The following is a 20,138-nucleotide window of genomic DNA, read 5'->3' as shown; positions in this document are numbered from 1 at the left end:
TAGGAAAGAAATGGATGAAGGAAGCGAAAAGGAAAAAGAAAAAAATGTGTATTACTCTCTTCTAAATTACAGTATACAGACTTAAGATTCAGAGTGTATATTTTTACAAGAATTGTCAAAATAGCTGTCTAGATTAGGATTTCTGTATTTTCTTTTTAGATATTTGTGACACATAATAGCATAGTAAAAGATATCTGTTTTAAAAAAACACAGATTAGGACTCTGGGGTCAGAGGGCAAAGAGCCTACCACTTATCTGGATGATCTCAGACCAGCGATTACACACATCTATAAAACAGGGATAAGCATAGAATCACCCTCAGGGGACAGTGAGCACAGTGCCCAGCACAGGGCAAGGTCTCAATGTCAGGTGACATTAGGACAGGTATTACCACACCCATTCTGTTTCCTGCTCCCCCAAATAAACGTTTGCATTCTGAAAATGTGAACTAAAATCTGGGAAATGCAAAAGTTGATGACATGGCCAATGGTGGGTGAGCATCTCGGTCAAACTGCACAGAATTTACTTTTCATTCTAGGCTGTGACCGGCAGATGATGTTTCAGGACATTTTTTGAAGACATCTGCTTCATAGGATGTGTGTGCTATGTTTCTGAGAGCATAGTTAAGAATTGATGAAACAGAATCAGAGCTTGTGGATTTATTACGTGGGCTGCACGTTCAGGCCTAGATATGCTAAAATCAAACTAGTGACAGCATTGGTTAAGATATACAAATACTTAAATAGTCTAACAAATTAAATCACAGTTCTGTACAACTATACATATACACACACACTGACATAATTTTTAAAGGAAGTTATTTTAAAAGCCAGTCATTCTTTCTCAATTATTCTTTCTCTTAGCATCGCTGTGGGGGAGGGGAGATAAAAATGTTTTTTAAACAAATCCCCAAGTTTCTCCTATCCTGACCTATGGAAAGACAAACTTTTGGCATACCACTAAAATGTGTTCACACTGTCCATTCTCCTAATAGCCAAAAAATTCACTTATAAAAATACTTCAAATTCTAATTTCAGAATAGGCAAGAACCTATTTAACATAAAGGGAATTAATATTAATGCCTCATTTTTAAGAAAGAAATAACAACTATCCTGTTTGTAACTACATATCCTTAGAATCTAGTTTTACTATTTCTGGAAAGTTTCAGAGTATATAGTCTTTGCTGTCTTTTACTTTAATGTAAAGTTAGCTGGGGGCAGGGAGAGAGAGCACACTATTTTATGAGACCAAAAAACAAACAAACAAAAAAACAACAAACAAAAAAGCCCAAATGAATTAAATAAAATCAAATTTGTTGAATTTCACCTTCAAATGTTGAGCAAACTTCCTTAGTTATGGGAAAGTCCTATGTTAAAACAGTGACTACTCTTGCTCATTATTTTCATACCTATTAATTTATACACCAACGTTTTCCAAAGAGGATTTGAGGTGTCAATTAAAAATATTTTCAACGGCAATTCAAAGGCCAATATAAGGGGCACCTGGGTCGCTCAGGCTGTTAAGCGTGGACTTCAGCTCAGGTTGATCTCACGGTTCATGGTTTTGAGCCCCAAATCCAGCCTAGCACTGATAAGGCGAAGCCTTCTTCAGATCTTCTGTCTCCCTCTCTCTGTCCCTCCCCTGCTCGCCTGCTCTCGCTCGCTCTCCAAAATAAATAAACATTAAAAAAATAATAAACCACAAATGCCTAAAAAAAATGAGCTCTTGTTGTGCAAAAGATATATAAACTTGCCTCCCAAATAATAGAACCCCTAATGAATCAATGAGTCTAGACACTGAGCCTCAATATCTGCTAACATCGCAGCATGAGCCAGCCAGCTTTAACTGCTTCTAGATGGAAGATGGGGGTGTCTGGGTGGCTGAGTCAGTTGAGCATCTGACTTCGGCTCAGGTCATGATCACGTGGTTCGTGAATTCGAGCCCTGAGTTGGGCTCTGTGCTGACAGCTAGGAGCCTGGAGCCTGCTTTGGATTCTGTGTCTCCCTCTCTCTCTGCCCCTTCTTCTCTCACTCTCTCTTTCTCAAAAATGAACAGTAAAAATAAAATTTTTTTTAATGAGATGGAAGACAGCACCCCACCTAGGGCATTCTGATTCTAGGGCATTAAGCCTCATCTTAATCCCACTGTGAATTTTCAGGAGATACAGAGAAACACATTAAATTACACTGCAGAGATGCAGCCAGTAAAATCCCAACTATGGAAATGGTATAGAACAACCAACTGCTTCAACAAATAAACTACAAGGAAGACAAAAGAAGAGAAATAAAGGGGGAATCTACAGATTAAAAGAAACTTAAAAGATGTATCAACCAATCATAACGTATGGAACTTATCTAGATCCTGATTCCTATAAACAAACTGTTAAAGAACTATAAAACTTATGGGACATCTGGAAACTTGAATATTGACTGGTTATTTGATTATACTGAGGAATTATTGCATTTCCAAGTTTCAAAGAGTCCTTATCTTTTAGATACATATATTGAAATATTCATGGATTGAATGACATGACATTTAGGATTTGCTTGAAAATAACATGGGTGGGGGTGTGAGGGTGTAAGTAGATGAGGTTGGGGTGAAACAAGATGGGCCAGGAGCTGATAACTGTGGAAGCTGGATACTATTGTTTAATTTTGCATATGTTTGAAAGTTTTCATAATAAACAGTAAAAATAAAGACTGACCTTGAAACTAGCTCACACAATCACAAAAGGTCAAGTATGAATTTAATTATTCTTAAAGAAAATTATGTTAAAAAGTCACCTTCTTTTTTTATACATTAAAAAAATTTTTTTTTAATGTTTACTTATTTTTGAGAGAGAGTCAGGGCGCGAGTGGGGGAGGCGCAGAGAGGAGACAGAGAATCTGAAGCAGGTTCCAGGCTCTGAGCTGTCAGCACAGAGCCCGATGCAGGGCTTGAACTCACGAACCATGAGATCGTGACCTCAGCCGAAGACGGATGCTTAACTGACTGAGTCACCCAGGCACCCCAAAAATGTCACCTTCTTAACTAGTAGTGAAGTATAGCTACATATGTATATAACAAATATCTGTCCTGCTGCCAAATGTGGTTTCTGTTTTACCTTATGCATCACAAAAACGACTGCTTTACTGTTAATTGCTTCATCTGGCCTTTGTCTTTATCCAGAAAATTAAGAACCCTTTATTTAAAAAAATTTTTTTAATGTTTTTATTTTTGAGAAAGAGAGAGAGAGAGAGAGAGAGAGAGGGACAGAGCATGAGTGGGGAGGAACAGAGAGAGAGAGAGAGAGAGAGAGAGAGAGAGAGAGAGAGAGGGAGACCGCATGAGTGGGGAGGGGCAGAGCGAGAGCGGGAAACACAGAACCTGAAGCAGGCTCCAGGCTCAGAGCTTGAACCCACAGACCGTGAGGTCATGACCTGAGCCGAAGTTGGACGCTCAACTAACTGACTGAGCCACCCAGGCACCCCAAGAACTCTTTATTTTAAATCGACAATTGAATATGCCCTCTAACACTTATTTGAAACACATTTTCATCTGTCCTGTCATCCCCAAAATTAAATCCTTAGGAAAATCAAAGCTCTCCAGAGAAGACTATGCCACAATAGGATTCTTTTTAACCCCACAGATCCTTTTGAAAGAAAAAAAAAAAGGATTAAGTGAAGGAAAACTTCTAGATTGGATGTTTTGCTTTCAGAACAAATTAAAAGCCAAAAGAGAACCATCAGAGTTGAGGCACCTAGGAAAGGACGCTTAGCTGGGGGAGACCTGGGTTCAAATTTCACTTTCCAGCTACCTGTCTTGAAGCTGACTGCTGGAACTCTGTGAGCCTCCATGTACTCCTCTGAAGAAACGGTGTCACAGCTGCCACTTACAGGACTCCAGTGAAAATTAAGTGGAAGTACATGGACAAACAGGGCCTAGCTTCGCTGGCCTGGGGCTACGTTTCCAGCTCACTGCAGCTGTTGCCTCCTACGTAACCTGCCCTGGAGATCGACAATCCTGCAACCGAACTAAATGAATTTTACATGGTTCAGAGCATTAATTATTACAGCTAATAATTAATTGCCAGCATTTAAAAATCAGGAGAGCAGAAATGCAATGTAGAGTTCTGACCTCTTTTTTAAAATTGCTGGGTGAGGTTTGGTTTTCCAGGGTCCCCACCACTCCATGCTCTTTTACACCTGGCCCTGCAGGCTGATTCTTGACCCCACACTGGGCTGATGTCCTTCCTTCACCCTGCCCTTTCCCTTTCCGTGCCTCTCCCTGCCTGGCAAATTTCTCACAACCCTTCATGGCCCAACTCCAGCGCCACCTGTCACCTCCCCCTTTCCATGCCATGGCACAGCACCTCCACTACAACAAGCATCATCACACTGTCTTGGCACTAACCTGTCTGCCTGTCTGCCTCCTCTACTGGGACTCTCAGGAGGAAGGGACCCTGTTGCTATTGCCTTTGTGTCCCCAAGGCCGAGCAGAAAGCCTGACCTAGATAATGTAGAATTCAGCAAATGCCTCCTGAATGTGTGGAAGGAAATGAGAGCTAAAATATTACAAAAATGTCAAAATTTATATTACATCTTGTTCTGACAGTTACCAAATAAAGGGGTCAAGGACTTTTAAATGAGAACAAGCTTCCATCTGCTTACAGGTTTCGTTAGAAGTCATTCAATAAACTGACAAAGCAGAAGCAACAGCAGGTAGGGTCATTCATTCATTCATTGAACTGATATCACTGAGTACTTACTGTGTGCTTTCTAAGTACTGGGGACGAAGCAGTGGACAAATCCGACAACTACCTGTTTTCATAAAGCTACTTCCTTGTAGAGGAAACAAAGTAAACATAAATAAATAGAATCGTTTCAAACCAGAGTGAACACTAAGAAGAAAATTAAATTAATGAGATAGAATGACTAAGGGGAGAAAGAGAGTAGTCAAGGAAGGCCTTGTAGAAAAAGACACATCTGACCAGAGGAAAGACCAGAAGGAGCCAGCTGTGCAAAGCCGCTGGAGACAGCTCCAAGCATTGGAAACGAAAGTGCAAAGGTCCTGAGGCAAATGGGGCTGGGCGGTGAGAAGATGGGTGGGACAGGAGAGCAGAGCTCTGGGTGGTGGGAGTGGTAGGGGAGGTGGGCAGGGCCGCTCTGGCACTGCTAGGCATTGAATGTGCAATGACTAGGCACTGGAGAAGTATGGGGATGGGGGTCTCTGCGTGGATGGGGAGGGGGTTCGTGCCCTACTCACATCAGCATGGGCAGTATCCCGCCCAATTTTCCACCTATCAACCTGGGCTCGGGCCCAGGCACTTTCACACACATTCACATAGCCTGACAACAATCCTGTCCAAAAGGGTAGACATTTCCCCACTTTCCCTGGGGGAAAACAGAGGGTCAGTGCCTTGGCCAAGGTCGCGGAAACCAGACTCCGGGATCCTTAACATCCCGACGCGGGTATGCAACTGCTTGCCCCCCAATCTGGAGGGGTGGCGTCCACAGATCCCCCACGACACGTCTGCCAGGGCCAGGCCAGGGAGCGGGGCCCGCAAGCCCCTGGCGGCTGACAGCCGGGCGGGAGCAGGCGACTGCGGCAGCCCGGAGGGCAGGGGCGGCGGCCGGGGCCGTCTGCGCCCCACAGAGTCCGGCCCACTCCGTAGCCCCCGGCCCGGCGACCCCGCGCCCCCTGGCCCTGCAGACCGCGGCCGCGCGGCCCTCCTGCCGCCCCTCCCCGGCGGGGCCCCGCTCGAGCAGCCCCCGCCAGGCCTCGCCCGCCCGCCCGCCCTGCTCACCTCGCCTCCCAGCCGCCGCGCCAGGGGGAGAGGGCGGGCGGGCGGGCGGACTGGCGGCGCTGCGCACTGGCGGCTCGCGGCTCCGTTGCCCCGGGCTCGGCCGGCCGCCCCGCCCCGCTCCGCTCCGCCCCGCCGCCGCCGCTGCAGTGGGTGTGAGGGGCGCCGGGGCGCTTCGACCCTTCCGGTCCGGCTCCCTTCTCCTCCTCCGCCGCCGCCACCGCCGCCGCGGCGCCCGGCCTGAACGACCTTCGCGCCGACCAATCAGCGTCCGGAGAGCCAGGCAGGCGCGGCCAATCGCGCCGGGGGGCGGGTCGTGACGGGCGGGGCGGGCGGAGCCGGGATAACCGTGCGGGGTTCGATGGGGCTCGGTGTCCCTCAGCCGCCCAGCTCCTCCGGCTTGTGCGGAGCACGCCCGGGGCTGGGGACGCAGGTCCGGCTCATTACGCGCGCTGATCCTCCATCCCCCCACGGGGACCTCGAAGCAGAGGCCCGACGCGGAGCCAGGAAGCGGTGGAGAGGGCCGACCGGCGGCAGGAGAGCCGGGCCCTCTGGGCTGCAGGTGCAAGGTGGCAGCGGCGAGGCGGCCTGTAGGGGAACAGGCCGGCCCGTCTGGGGGAGAGTCCCGGGCGAGGACGAGGGGAGACCGGGGTGTTGGCATCCGGCGTCCAGGAACCCGGCACGGTGTGGCCCCTGGAAGGACGAGGAGACCGACGCGGCGGGGGAGCGGGAAGGAGAGGCAGGGGTCTTGGACTCTGCGGCTTCCTAACGGCTAGAAATAGGGTGGTGGGGAGGACGGAGTGCGAGGAGATGGCCACGTGCAGACTAGTGCCCCCGGCGGGTCCGTGACAGAAGGGAGGAGGGGCAAGGCTGGCGTATTCGGGCCAGGGGTCAAACCTCTGGCTCAGAGAAAGGCAAGGTCGTAAATGGGGAGAAGGGAGTGCAGTGCTGAGGGTCCCCTAGGTCCTGGGGTCCCTTGACACCGACCTTCTTTTGAGCCAACTCCTGCAGCCCTCTGGCCCCTCGGTCGGGTTCCAGCAGGCCTGGGGTCATATGAAACGATGGGAGAGGCCAGGATATTTCGTGTTGCCAGATTTGCGTTTGAATAAGCAAAGCTGGAAGGGAGGGAGGGAGTCTGGACACACTGAAAAAAGATCAGAGGTCCGTGGATAGGGTGGGGGGAGGTGCACACTTTGAGGACAGGGAGAGGGGCGACTGTGGAGGAGGAGCAGCTTTCGCAGGATGCAGGAGCCCAGCATGCCAGAGCCCAGCGGGTGATCAGGGCAGGGGCCAAATTGGGAGGAAGGAGCAGGATCCTAACGAGGGGGAGGTCAAGGGGCTGGGAGGCATGGAGGGTGGTGGCAGAATTTGGGGAGGATGGAAAGCCAGTGATGCAGGGCCGGCTGAGGGCACCAGGGCCTCAGAGGAGGAGGGTAGAGGAAGGGATCCAGGCATGATGTCCTTCTTTAGGCCACCCCCAGCCTTGGCCACCAGAGGGAGTTTTCTAAAATTGAGTATGGCCCATCCTTGCTTGAAATTGTAGCTCCTGAATGTGATCTGCGTTGAGGAGGGCCCCCTGGTGGGTTCCTGCCCACACTGGTCCTCACATCAGCCTCATCTGCCACCTGCTCCAGGTGCACAGGAGAAAACAGGGAGCCAAAAATTGCCATCATCAAGGATTATAGGAGGCTAGTAAAGCCTGGCTGTCAGAGCTGTGGCTTCACTAAGGAGCACTAGTGGGTGCTTCCCCTTGGATTAGGAAGGGGCACCCATTCCTGCACTCTCCAGTCAAGTTTACAACAGTCATCCCATGAAAAGTGAGTACCAAAAATCACTGCGCACACATACACACCTATACATATTTTGTGCTGAGTTTTCTAAAAGGATTCTGCCTTTTCTGGTTTATGAAATAACAGCGAACACTTACAGACACAAAGCTGAGGTGACAAGGTAGGGAAGGGTCTAGTCCATGCTTTGAAGAGTGCACAGAATTTTGGTGGAGACCAAGGGAGATGAGAAGCGGGGGCATGTGGGGGGTGGGGGGGGGTATACACATGAGCATGACTGACAGCTGATCTAGCCTGCTAGCTGGAGAGGAATAGTTGAGGAAGACCTCTGGATAAGAGGAAGCCTGAGCCGAGGCTATAAGGCTAGCAAGAATGTATTAGGCCAATGGTTTAGGCAGAAAGGGCACTGGGACCCAAAGATTCAGAAGTCAGGACCTGCATGCTGTGTTCAGGGAACCAAGGGTCACCTGGTCTTGTTGGCGATGGGGAAATATGGCCTTGAGGTGGATGGGTACTGCTGACCACAGTCCCATGGACTCGCTTCAAGTCACTGATATGCTTGTTTAGCCCAGTGTGGCTTTTTTTTTTTTTTATTAGTTGACAACATTTGAAAATTGGGAGCTTTCACTTGAAAAATCTCAACTGGCAGTTTCTCTTGAATAGTTAGAAGCTCTGACAACATGGGGTCTGCATTCCCAGAAGGTAGTGGTCAGCTGGAGCTGAGTGGCAGCTGCCCCTTTAGGGGAGGCCCTTACATCACCACATCCTCTACCACTCCCTATCACCCCACTCTGGCCATGACTTCACCATCCCTTACCTGCTGGCCCTTGAGGCATTGCAGGGTAGGGGCTCCATCTCTGGAGGTCAAGGGCAGCTGCTGAGGGGTGTTAAGAAAGGAAGTGAATGATGCGATTAGGTATTTATTTTGGAAGGATCACTAGAGCACATGAAGTTTCTAGGATGAGGGGCTTATATTCACAAGACCAGTTAGGGAGCTGTTGCAAAGGCCTGTGTAGGAGAAGGTGAGGCCTGGCCTGGGGCCAGGTGTAAGGAAAGAACTGATTTTAAAACTGCTTCAAGACTTGAGGGAAATGAAAATTAAAGTCACAGTGAGCTAGCACTACACACCCGTTGTGATAAAAAAGACGGACAATATCAAGTGGTGATGACTGATGTGGAGCAGTCAGAACCCTCATCCACCGCTGGCGGAAAAACAAAATGGCTTGTCCACTTTGGAAGACAGTTTGGCAATTTCTGGTAACATTAAACATACACCTGTCGTATCACCCAGCAATCCTATTCCTGGATATGGAACTGAGAAAAATAAAGACACGTCCACACAAAGATCTGTACGTAAATGTTTATGGCAACTTTACTCAAAACCATCAAAAACTAGAAACAGCCTATGTCTGTAGATAATCCAGCAGATGGGTAAATAAACTGAGGTACATCCATACAGTGGGATATTACCTGGCACCAAAAAGGACTGACTGACAAATGCACAACATAGATAAATACAAAAACATCATGCTTGGCCTTTGGGTGGCTCAGTCAGTTAAGTGTCTGACTTCCACTCAGGTCACGACCTCACGGTTCATGAGTTCGAGCCCTGCATCAGGCTCTCCGCTTTCACCACAGAGCCCACTTCGGATCCTCTGACCCCCTCTCTCTCTGTTCCTCCTCTGCTTTTGCTCTCTCTCAAAAATAAGTAGACATTAAAAAAAAATCATGCTAAGTGAAACAAGCCAAACAAGGCTACATCCCCTATGATTCTGTTTACAGGACATTCTGGAAAAAGCAAAATCAGATCAGTGGTTGCCAAAGTCAAGTGGAGGAAGTGGGGGATGATAACCAGGGGCCAGGAAGGAATACTTTGAGATGATGGGTATACTCTATTTTAATTATGGCAGTGGTCATATCACTATATGTTTATCAAATTTCAGAACTGAGCACCTAAAGGAAGGTGACTTTTCATGTATGTAATTTATACTAAAAAACTTGATGTAAGGAAAAGATGTCCATTTAAAAGACAGAATTGTCCTGGGGCGCCTGGGTGGCTCAGTTGGTTAAGCATCTGACTTCAGCTCAGGTCATGATCTCACAGTTCATGAGTTCGAGCCCCACATTGGGCTTCATGCTGACAGCTCAGAGCCTGGAGCCTGCTTTGGATTCTGTGTCTCCCTTTCCCTCTGTGCCTCCCCTGCTCATGCTCTCTCTCTCTCTCTCTCTCTCTCTCTCTCTCAAAACTAAATAAACATTAAAAAAAAAAAGAGGCAGAATTGTCCATCCTAGAGGTAGGATGTAGGGGTGAGTCAGGAGGAGGAGTCAGGGAGGTTCCTGACTTGATTTTTGGGGTGGGGACCTCTGACCTTGGCCTGCTCACCCACCTGTGGAGAGGAAGGACTTATTGAATGTGCATCCCAGCTGCCCACCTGCTTTCTATCACCTCCCCCTTTCCTGTCACCTTTAGCCTTGCAGCTCTGGCTATGTGCCCTCTGAGATGAAGGCCACTGGCCATTCCTTTTTCCTGAGACCTCACTGCTCCCTGCTCCTCCCTTCCCTGCTTTGCACTTGGTTCCTTGATGGCACAGCTGATACCACCCATCTGGCAGACACTATCCACTTCCCTGCCCCACAGGGGAGAAGAGAACACAGGAGGGAAGGAAGAAGAGCTCAAGCTCCACTCCCTGGCCTGAGGCTGGCCCAGGGGTCACAGTGCTGACAGGTTTCCTTGGCTCCAATCTCATCATCCACTCTTGACTTGCCTTGACTGGGTTCCGACTGGGCTTTCCACTTTGTTGTGCTCTTGTGGGCAGGAGGTTGCTTCTCTGAGGCTCAGTTCCATGGGGAGTAGGCATGGGTGGTGACCCCCACCTGATGGGGCTGCTGTGAGGTCTCAGGGAGAGAAGTACCAAGCTCGGGGAATAGACTGCACACAGGGACAATGAGTGTCTTCATGCTGGCCTCCTCTGCTCCCCCCTCCCCCGACCTTGACTGCTCTCCTCCCACTTCCCCATTCCCTCCCCACCTCCTCCCCACCCCTGACCAGGACCCGATGTGCCAGGGGACGCAAGCCAAGACTGTTCAGGTTGTGTGTTCGAGAAAGCCAAGCCGCACTGAACCCAAAGGAGACAACTATTGGGGGGTTCCTGCATTGTTGCACCTGGGAGATCAATGGGTGGAGCCGGCCCTGGGACCACAGCCTAGGAACCTGGCCAGAGCCTTGGGAGCTATGGGCAAACGCTTCATCACATTCCTTTCTCCTCTGGGTCAGCTTCCTCCTCCCCATGTCAGCTGCTACTCTTCCACCACCCAAGGAGGGGCAGGCCCTCTGTGCCACATTAAGTTTGAAAATCCCCAGAAGAGGAGTCTGATGGGCTCCTGGAGCAGGGCTTGCATCTATGGGCTGGGCGGTCAGACTCATGTGAAGACATGGCAGGAGAAAGGGCAGAAACATCTGGGAAAGGCAGAAGCCAGGGGATAAGAAAGGGGGCGTGGGTGCCATATAACTGAATGCTGAATAGACTAGATCTCGTCCCCTTTTTCCAGGCATCTCCCAGAGCACCAGCAGTCCCTTGACAGCAAGGGACTGGAAAACTCTTCTCAGAAGTCTGACCAGCCCTAAAACATAAAACAAACCCTCCAGATTGCCCAGCAGTCGATCTCGGCATCAACAAGCCCCACCATGTACTCAAGAAATTTCCCACCACCTTGAATCTGCCTGGACAGCCCAAGGTCATGTGGCAAAGTCAAAATAGAAACCAATGAAGATAACCAAACAAAACTATCTTGAAAGAAACAGAGACTATGTGAAAAAGGAAATTCTGAAAGGAATAATATATTGCCGGCTTCAGACAGAATGAAAAAGTATCACATCCTTGAAGTCATCAAAAACATATTTAGCACGCCTATATGTCCTTACTCTCTCAGCTGAGATGGCCTAGAAGCAATGACACCGCAGCAGCCAAAGCACACCCAGAACCCAGGAACTGTTTTCTAATGCCATTCTCCAACAGAAGAAACCAGGGGTCCTAAATCAACAGTAGCTGATTTTCAGGCTGGGGCGGGAGATGTACAAGATGAGTCTGGAGCATCTTGTGGTACAAGAAAGTAAGGAAGGGGCACCTGGGTGGCTCAGTCGGTTGAGCATCCGACATCGGCTCAGGTCATGATCTCACAGTTTGTGGGTTCGAGCCCCGCATCAGGCTCTGTGCTGACAGCTTGCTCAGAGCCTGCAGCTGGCTTCAGATTCTGTGTCTCCTTCTCTCTCTCTGCCCCTCCCCGCTCATGCTCTGTCTCCTTCTGTCTCTCAAAAATAAGTAAATGTTAAAAATTAAAAAAAAAAAGAAAGTAAGGAAGTGCTTACGAAGTACACACACACACACACACACACACACACACACAGACACATGGAGGGGTATGTCGAAGGGACACAAGAGCCAACAGAAAGAGCTCCCAATGGCCACAGCTGGGACAATCTGAGCAATAAACAAAATAACAGTATTGTATTATAACCCAGCATAAAATACATACCCATGAGTCTATACTAATGGATATAAATGATTTAATAAATGAAAAAATAAATGGGGGAGAACAAACCTATACTGAACCCCAAATAATTTATGTAAATAATCCCCTCTCAAGGAAGTGATGCATAACTTCTATCTATCATCTATCTATCTATCATCTATCTATCTTTATCAAGACAGCACAAGTGAGGAAGGGGCAGAGGGAGAGAGAGAATCCCAAGCAAGCTCCACACTGTCAGTGCAGAGCCTGACGCAGGGCTTGAACTTATGGACCGTGAGATCGTGACCCCAGCTGAAATCAAGTGTCAGATGGTTAACTGACTGAGCCACCCGGGCGCCACATCGCCCCACTGTTTTAAGTGTGGGGCGGGTATAATGACTTCCTTCCAAAGAGTTCAGTATGGAAAGAGAGAAAAATTAGAGTACGTGACAAGCACTACCTGAGGTAGGTGACCAAACTGACATAACAGTGACAAGACCTGTTGATAGCACGTGCCCCCTCTGCATTATGAAGTAATGAGAATGGCACTTTACTCCTGGGGCTTCCTTCCTGAAACACATTACCCCAGTCTAACCATGCAAAAAGCATCAGACAAGCCCAATTGAGGAATATTCTCGAAAATACCCAATGACTGGTATTTGACAAAAATGTCAAGATCATACAAAAAAAGGAAAATCTGAGAAACAGTCACAGCCAAGAGAAGCCTAAGGAGACGTGTCATGTGATGTCAGGAAAAGGGCAGCAGAAAAAGAACATTAGATAAAAACTAAGAAATATGAATAAAGTATGGGCTGTAGTTAATTTTAAAAATATGTATTAAAAGCATATATGTCCAAAGCAAAAAATAAATAAAAGAACTTTTTGAAATTAAATTGTATTAGCAGAAATGAAAACTCTTAGTAGTAAACAGGTTGGGAGAATAAATTAAATCTCCTATTTAGTAAGAGCAAAAAAGATAAGATGCCCAATAAAAAACATAAGAAAGGAGAGGCTAGTCTAGTAGCTCCAACCTCTGAAATAAGAGAGGCCAGACACACAGAAAGAAATCCACCAAAAAGTAATTCAAGGAAAGTTCCCAGAATGGAGGGGCAGGAGGTACAAGCCTGAAGTCAACACTAAGTAAGAAGATACCCAAGACCCCTTGCTGTGATATTCCAGAACACAGGGGGAGACAAAGAAGGAAATAAAAAGGTCCCCTGTATCAGAGTGACTTTGAAGTTCTTAAACTGTGAACAAGATAACAGAGCATCACGTTTACAATTCTGAAGAAAACATTTTTTTGGTGACCTAGAATTCTATGTGTAACTAAACCCCCAGTCACATGTGATGAATAATGTCATTTATTTCTCAAGGTCTCAAAAGTTTACCTCCCAGCTCCTTTACTCAAGAAGGATGTATTCCACCAAAATGAAAAAAGGAAACTAAGAAGGAAGACATGAGATATGGGAAGAGGACAAGGGAATCCCTCGGAGAATGATGGAATGATCCCGGGACAGCAGCTCTGCTCCAGATGTGGAGGGCAGCTGAGCTGTCCTGCCTCAGTGTGACCTGAGAGGCAGACAGCTGGTCATCACCAAGACTCCCCCCACCACTTCCATTGGACCATTCTCCTAACCCAAGGACAGATCACCCAGGAGAGCTTGGCCCAGATTCTCACCAGGACTTGGCTTGTTGTGACCGTGTGCTGCTGAGGGTATCTCCCCTCATGCTCTGCTTAAGACACACATATCACTCCCAGAAATTCTCAGCTTTTCCCTGAGAGCCAGAGGGCCATGGCGGGCTCGGAAGTGGAAAGTACAGGGCAGCCCATTCCTTCTGACCGTACTTCTGTTGGGTACCCGGTGCACACCTCAGCCTTGCCAGGCGCCCAGCTGTGGAGAGCCCTGTGTTTCCCCAGAATCACTTGTGAGCTTGCTTGCCACTTCCCCAGAAGGGGCCTTGTTAGCTCCCAGCGAAGGGGAAGTCAGCCCCCGGACCCGGGAGAGTGCTCTCCTCACCCCACTCCTGGAGCTTCTGTCCAGCAGGGGCAGTGCTGCCCTCTCCTTGCACAGCTCATGTGTGCTTGCCTTCTGTTTTTGAGACTAGGTGGTATATGACTTGGGGAGAGATACACAGGTAGAACTATAATGAAAAGCAAGAGACTGATTTGTACAAAAGTCAGAATGGTCATTGCCTCTTGGGTGTAAAAATGAAATGCGTCTCTCTAGGTCTTGTCCAGATAAAAATGTTCTGGCTAGTTCGTAAAGTCTCCTAACCTCTGAAATTGTAATGACCACGGTCTGGTTAAAAAGGCAGAAACCAGCACCAGTAGTATTTCCAGCAGGACTTATGCCCTGGTTAATCTGTGGGAAGGGCTGGTGGATGTGGGTTGGAGAATGCCGCTGTGGCTCCTGGGCTCCTGCCAGCTCTTCAGAAGCGGGATTCTGGGGGCGCCTGGGTGGCTTAGTCGGTTAAGCATTCAACTTCCCCTGAGGTCATGATCTCATGATTCATGGGTTCGAGCCCCACGTCAGGCTCTGTACTGACAGCTCAGAGCCTGGAGCCTGCTTCAGATTCTGTTCTTCAGATTCTGTTCTACAGATTCTCCTTCTCTCTCTGCCCCTCCCCTGCTCTGCTCTGTCTCTGTCTCTCAAGAATAAATAAACATTGAAAAAAAATTTTTTTAAAAAGCAGGATGCTGCTGTAGTTGCAGGAAGCCTCTGCTGGTGGCCCCCACTGTGGGGTAGGTGAATTTTAGGCAATATTGCCATGGCGAGTGCTTTGGGGCTAAGGGCCATGGCAGGACCTCCTATCTGCTGAAGCCACACTTCTGTCTGCTTCTGCCAGGGGAGAAATAAACAACATGATTTCTCAAAAAAAATATGACTTCTAAAGTATCTTCCAAATCTTCCATGATGCTTCTCACTGATGGAATTTAACCTGGAAATGTAATTCCCAGGTTTCCAAGTCTTGTGATACAGGGGACAGCATAGAAGAGGATGGAAAAGTTAATGAGTAGCCCACAGATAATTCTGAACGAAGGTCTGATGCTATACTAGAGCTACTCAAACCGACCAGTGGTCATGAGGACATAGTGGTCATGAGGACAAGCCTCTGGGAGAGCCACTTTCATTGGGAGCCTAAAGTCAGACCCCACAAGCCTTCAGAACCCTATCTCTAGCTTCTGATCTTCCTGCCTGATTATATCAATAAAATCGGTGACCAAGATAGACTCATGGAAATAAAAAAGTATACATTAGAGAGTTTCACATGCCTGCATGATGCTTTCAGGTTCTGGGCAGCCATCTGAAAGAGCATCACGTGGTCCAGCCCCCTCCAACAGCTCTTCAGTGGACTCAATGAAGAGTCTCAAACATCCTGCATTTTGTTTCATCGTGTAAAATAAACAGTCTTCATTTTCATACAAGAAGGACACAGGTCACAAGTGTGGGCACAGCACCATGGGCTACCAAGAAACAGGGCTTGGGGCGCCTGGGTGGCTGAGTGGTTTAAGTGTCTGACTTTGGCCCAGGTTGTGGTCTCATGGTTCGTGGGTTCGAGCCCTAAATCGGGCTCTGCACTGACAGTGCAGAGCCTGCTTGAGATTCTCTCTCTCTCCTCTCTCTCTGCCCCTCCCCTACTCATGCTTTCTCTTTTTCTCAAAATAAATAAACTTCAAAAGAAAGAAAGAAAGAAAGAAAGAAAGAAAGAAAGAAACGGGGCTCACTCCCACCAGACACTGCTGAGTTCCTGTTTTGAGAAGCCCTCACAATCCAAGTACACAAAAAGAATGAGAATAACAAAAATCCAAATGCACAAGCCAAAAAAGAATTGTACTGTCTTTATTGTCTTAAAATTGCATAGTATCTTGATTGTGCACGCTTTTAAACAGAGGGCAAGATAGCCCACTTGAAAACTACTTTCTTGCATGGGATATTTCAAGCTGTTTTACTATAGGTAGAAGCAGGGACCAAAAATGCTGCCTGGGCTTAAAAAGAACCATGATCAAATTTAACAGAAGTTGGAGAGTCAGAGGGATTTATAGGAGAAGAATCTGTCAAAGGACATTGAGATTTTGAAAGGATTTACAGGAGGCACAGGGAAATGGTGGAAGGGCTTCCCTGACGTCAGGGGACTGGGATTCAGGGGCAGCCAAGAGAGGGCAGGAGAGGAGAGAGGAGTGCAGGGAGGCAATGCCTTGTGCTCAAATCTGAGATGAATGCCCTCTTCCAGGAGGCTGGGGTGCATGGTCTGGGCATTACGTTGGCTACAGAAAGCCACATACTAGAAAAATAACTTAAAAGCTATACAATCATCATTATAAATATTTTGTCTTTCAAAACTAACTAGCGTTGGTTACAAAAAGGTTCACAGTTACTCTGAAGAGAGCTGTGTCTCTATTGCACAGTAGTGGAAAAGTCCGCTCTGATCCCCATGTGTAAACAATGATTCCCTTCTCCTCTGGCGACTTCAGGACACAGAGAAACAGTATCTGCTGTGAGCAAAGCACTTGGGTACAAGGCACGTGAAAGCTTGTCAAGTTCTACTGGGATCTACTTGGAACACACAGAACACCTGCTGTTCTTCTCACTTGATGTCACCGGGACAGGCCTTGAACCACACTGCAGGTGGTGATGGCCTTCTCGGGCTCTTGTTCTCTATTCCACTGTTACAGACTTGGCCAGATTTCTGGGGAAGTCGACCTGCAACGATACATAGAAAGGAGCTGCTCAGGAGCCCACAGATCCCAGCAACCTGCTGTATTATAAAGCCTATTATCAGGGTACTTGAAGACGAGGTGATGGGTGTTCCCGGTCACCTTTGACCATGAGCCCTTGGAGACCTGCATCTTGGAAGCATTCCTTACTCCAGGAACTTCATTCAACTATGGAAGGTTTAGTTCATTCAATATACATTTATTGTGCACCTGACATGTGTCATGCTGTGTTAACCCTATTAAAAGGATATGATGCATGCTATTAAAATGCTAACTCAGCTTGTCCTGTTCATGTTTCTTGGAAGGAGACACTAAATCCATGAGGCTCATTAGTTCAGGGTGGGGGCTGAGAGGAAAATGTGATGGGAGATGGTTGATATGGTAGGCTTCAACTTTATCTGCAGTGTCTTATATTGCTTAGTTATTTTAATTTTAATTTTTTTAATGTTTATTTCATTTTGAGAGACAGAGAGAGACAGAGAGACAGAGAGAGAGAAAGAACACAAGTGAGGGAGGGGCAGAAAGAAAGGAAGACACAGAATCCGAAGCAGGCTCCAGGCTCTGAGCTGTCAGCACAGAGCCTGACGCGGGGCTCAAACCCATGAACCGTGAGATCATGACCTGAGCCGAAGTGGGATGCTTAACCAACTGAGCCACCCAGGCACCCTTATTTGGCTCTTGTTTTTAAAAGAGAAACAGGGGCGCCTGGGTGGCGCAGTCGGTTAAGCGTCCGACTTCAGCTCAGGTCACGATCTCGCAGTCCGTGAGTTCGAGCCCCGAGTCGGGCTCTGGGCTGATGGCTCAGAGCCTGGAGCCTGCTTCCAATTCTGTGTCTCCCTCTCTCTCTGACCCTCCCCCGTTCATGTTCTGCCTCTCTCTGTCTCAAAAATAAATAAACGTTAAAAAAAAATAAACTTAAAAAAAAAAAAAAAGAGAGAAACAAATAGGACAAAATGTTAGCCGTGGCAGTTCTGGATTTGTATACCACCAGGTACTTGTTACATTGTTTTCTGTAAGGTTATGTATCTTCAAAAGCTTTTCAAAATACAATTGTAATAAAACTATTTCTATATGCAGTGAATTGTAGGTTCTTCCATACTTGTTGGTGGTTCTTTTCTGGAACATAAATTGATGATATATGTTTGGAGTCTCAAGGGGCACCTGGGTGGCTCAGTCAGTTAAGTGTCTGACTTCGGCTCAGGTCATGATCTCATGGTCTGTGAGTTCGAGCCCTGCGTTGGGCTCTGTGCTGACAGCTCAGAGCCTGGAGCCTGCTTCAGATTCTATGTCTCCCTCTCTCTCCCTGCCCCTCCCTGGATTGCACTCTCTCTTTCTCTCTTTCAAAAAGAAACATTAAAAAAAAATTTAAAAAAGGAGTCTCAAAATGTTGAATCATTTGCTAGACTGAGGAGATATCTTAAATGTGGGAGGAAGATGTACATGCAAAGATGTTCACTGCAATTGTGATTTATGCAGATATTCTCCCAAATCAGCAACAGTTTAAATAATAGACGACCGGCTAAGTCATTGTTATAATCCATGTTATAAGACTATGTTGGGATATTGTGCAATGATTAAATGTTGCTTACATGAAACTCAAGATGTAAGAAAATACTTGTAAATACACTCAAAAGGAAAGTGTAAAATGTCATCCTTGATATACTGTCAAAAATGTTAAAAAATCCACATGCACAAGGAAAAGACTGGAATAAATGATTAAATTTGCTAATTAACATTGCCTCTCTGAGTGATGAGTTTAATGATATGGTCTTCGTAATCTTGCAGTCCCAAATTGTTTTCAAGGGATAGAAGTTACTTTAAAAACAGAGTTGTTTTAAATGAAATTACCTTTCCTATGAATATTTACACCAAATAAGCATTTAAGAACAAAATCAGGAGCGCTTGGGTGGCTCAGGTGGTTAAGGGTCTGACTGTTGATTTTGGCTCAGGTCAGGATCTCACAGCCCCATGTCGGGCTTTGCGGAGCCGGCTTGGGATCCCCTGTCCCTCTCTCAAAATAAGTAAATAAACTTAAAAAAAAAAAAAAAGAACAGAGTCAGACTCTGGGGTTATGCTTTTCCCCTCTGGGGGATTCGGTGCGATTTTAGACATACGTCATATCCTCGGAGAACAGCCAGGTGGAAGGACAGGAGCTGCAGCGGAATCACACTCAGGATACCCTGGAGGCAGTCCACTGTGTGGGGCAGCTCGATCGTTTTATATGCAAACTTGGAACTCTCAGTGTCGTCCCTGGAGCACAGTATGATCGGCCGACCCTAGAGCGGGAAAATAGGATCACAATGGGCAGGTGGTCTCTGAAAGCAGCAACCCCTCACATACCAGCAGTTTCTGAGGTCAATCTTATTGAGGGGATAACAGTCCTCTTTTGCTTTTGTGGAATTATGTGTGAGGTGATGTGCACGACCAGTGTGAGGGGCAAGGTGTTTGATGCTGTTTGGTGAGTTCCTCTCCCTTCTGTGGTAGGATGAGAATGGCCATTCTGAGCCATTCATCCAGCACCCATTTGTTGAGTGGCTTCAATGTGCCTTGCCAAGGGCAGGGCATGCCCACTCCTCACTCTGAGGGGACTCATAGCTGAGTGGTAGAAAATAAAAATGTAAACAAGCCAACCAATGAGTAACGATGAATTCCAGATGAATGCCAGAAAGGCAATAAAACATGGTAATGTGATTGGGAGACACTGGTGAGGTCTGGGAAGCCCTCTCTTAAAAGGGGATATTTGGACTAAGACGTGAATAACCATAGGCCAATTCTCTGAAAGAGGTGGGAAGCACATTCAGGTCAGAGGGAATAGCCAGAGCAGAGGTTCAGAGGCAGAAATCAGCTGGGCTCCTTCAGCTTGGGACACAGAAGGAAGGGGCCACATAATGCCGGCTTGTGGTCACTCTTGTTTTATGGGAAGCCACCGGGAGGTTTCAAGCAAGGCAGTGAAGTGATTTGTGTTTTATACCTTCTCTCTGGCCACTGTGCCGAGCCAGGCATGGCGGCCACTGGCTCAAGGGCATTGTTGGACTTCACCTCCCTATAACTTCATGAGCCCTCCCAGGATGGATCTGTGGGGGCTTTGCACTCCCATCGCAGGGCAGCTCCACGCCTGGAATCTGGGGCAGCTCGGGGCAGTCTGGGTCACAAGGTCTCACTGAAGAGCCATTGTGCACGTGGCCACAGGCTGGCCAGTCATTTCTGAATGTGTGTGCCCCTCAGGAGGGGGCCTAGGAGAGAGCACGTGATCACACCTGCTCCGTGGTAGGGCTGCTCATAACCAGTGCTGGCCGACAGTGGGTGAGGTGGGCTTGTGTGGGAGAGGACAGGAGAGAAGGGG

At 47.6% G+C, this 20,138-nt stretch overlaps 2 protein-coding genes across 4 annotated transcripts in view; both read right to left on the bottom strand.

The window, feature by feature from the left end:
- The window catches only part of MAPK9 (mitogen-activated protein kinase 9), a 59,679-nt gene extending 53,679 nt beyond the window's left edge, over positions 1 to 6,000 (bottom strand). For 2 of the 3 annotated variants that reach the window (XM_047861630.1, XM_047861616.1), the window contains exon 1: positions 5,786 to 6,000. The gene's annotated coding sequence lies outside the window, so the exon portion shown is untranslated. The remainder of the gene's footprint in view (positions 1 to 5,785) is intronic. The other variant, XM_047861613.1, reaches the window with a different exon arrangement.
- Positions 6,001 to 15,904: 9,904 nt separating this feature from the next.
- The window catches only part of GFPT2 (glutamine-fructose-6-phosphate transaminase 2), a 49,390-nt gene continuing 45,156 nt past the window's right edge, over positions 15,905 to 20,138 (bottom strand). The window contains exons 19-20 of the mRNA XM_047867569.1: positions 18,910 to 19,071; positions 15,905 to 16,781 (exon numbers count right to left, since the gene is read on the bottom strand). Of these exons, the coding sequence (XP_047723525.1) occupies positions 16,737 to 16,781; positions 18,910 to 19,071 (207 nt within the window). The 3' untranslated portion in view covers positions 15,905 to 16,736. The remainder of the gene's footprint in view (positions 16,782 to 18,909; positions 19,072 to 20,138) is intronic.

The sequence above is a fragment of the Prionailurus viverrinus genome, chromosome A1, assembly GCF_022837055.1.
Source record: "Prionailurus viverrinus isolate Anna chromosome A1, UM_Priviv_1.0, whole genome shotgun sequence".
Taxonomy (NCBI): Eukaryota; Metazoa; Chordata; class Mammalia; order Carnivora; family Felidae; genus Prionailurus; species Prionailurus viverrinus.
Note: the sequence above shows the minus strand (reverse complement) of the source record. Positions and strands in the feature narration are given on the sequence as shown.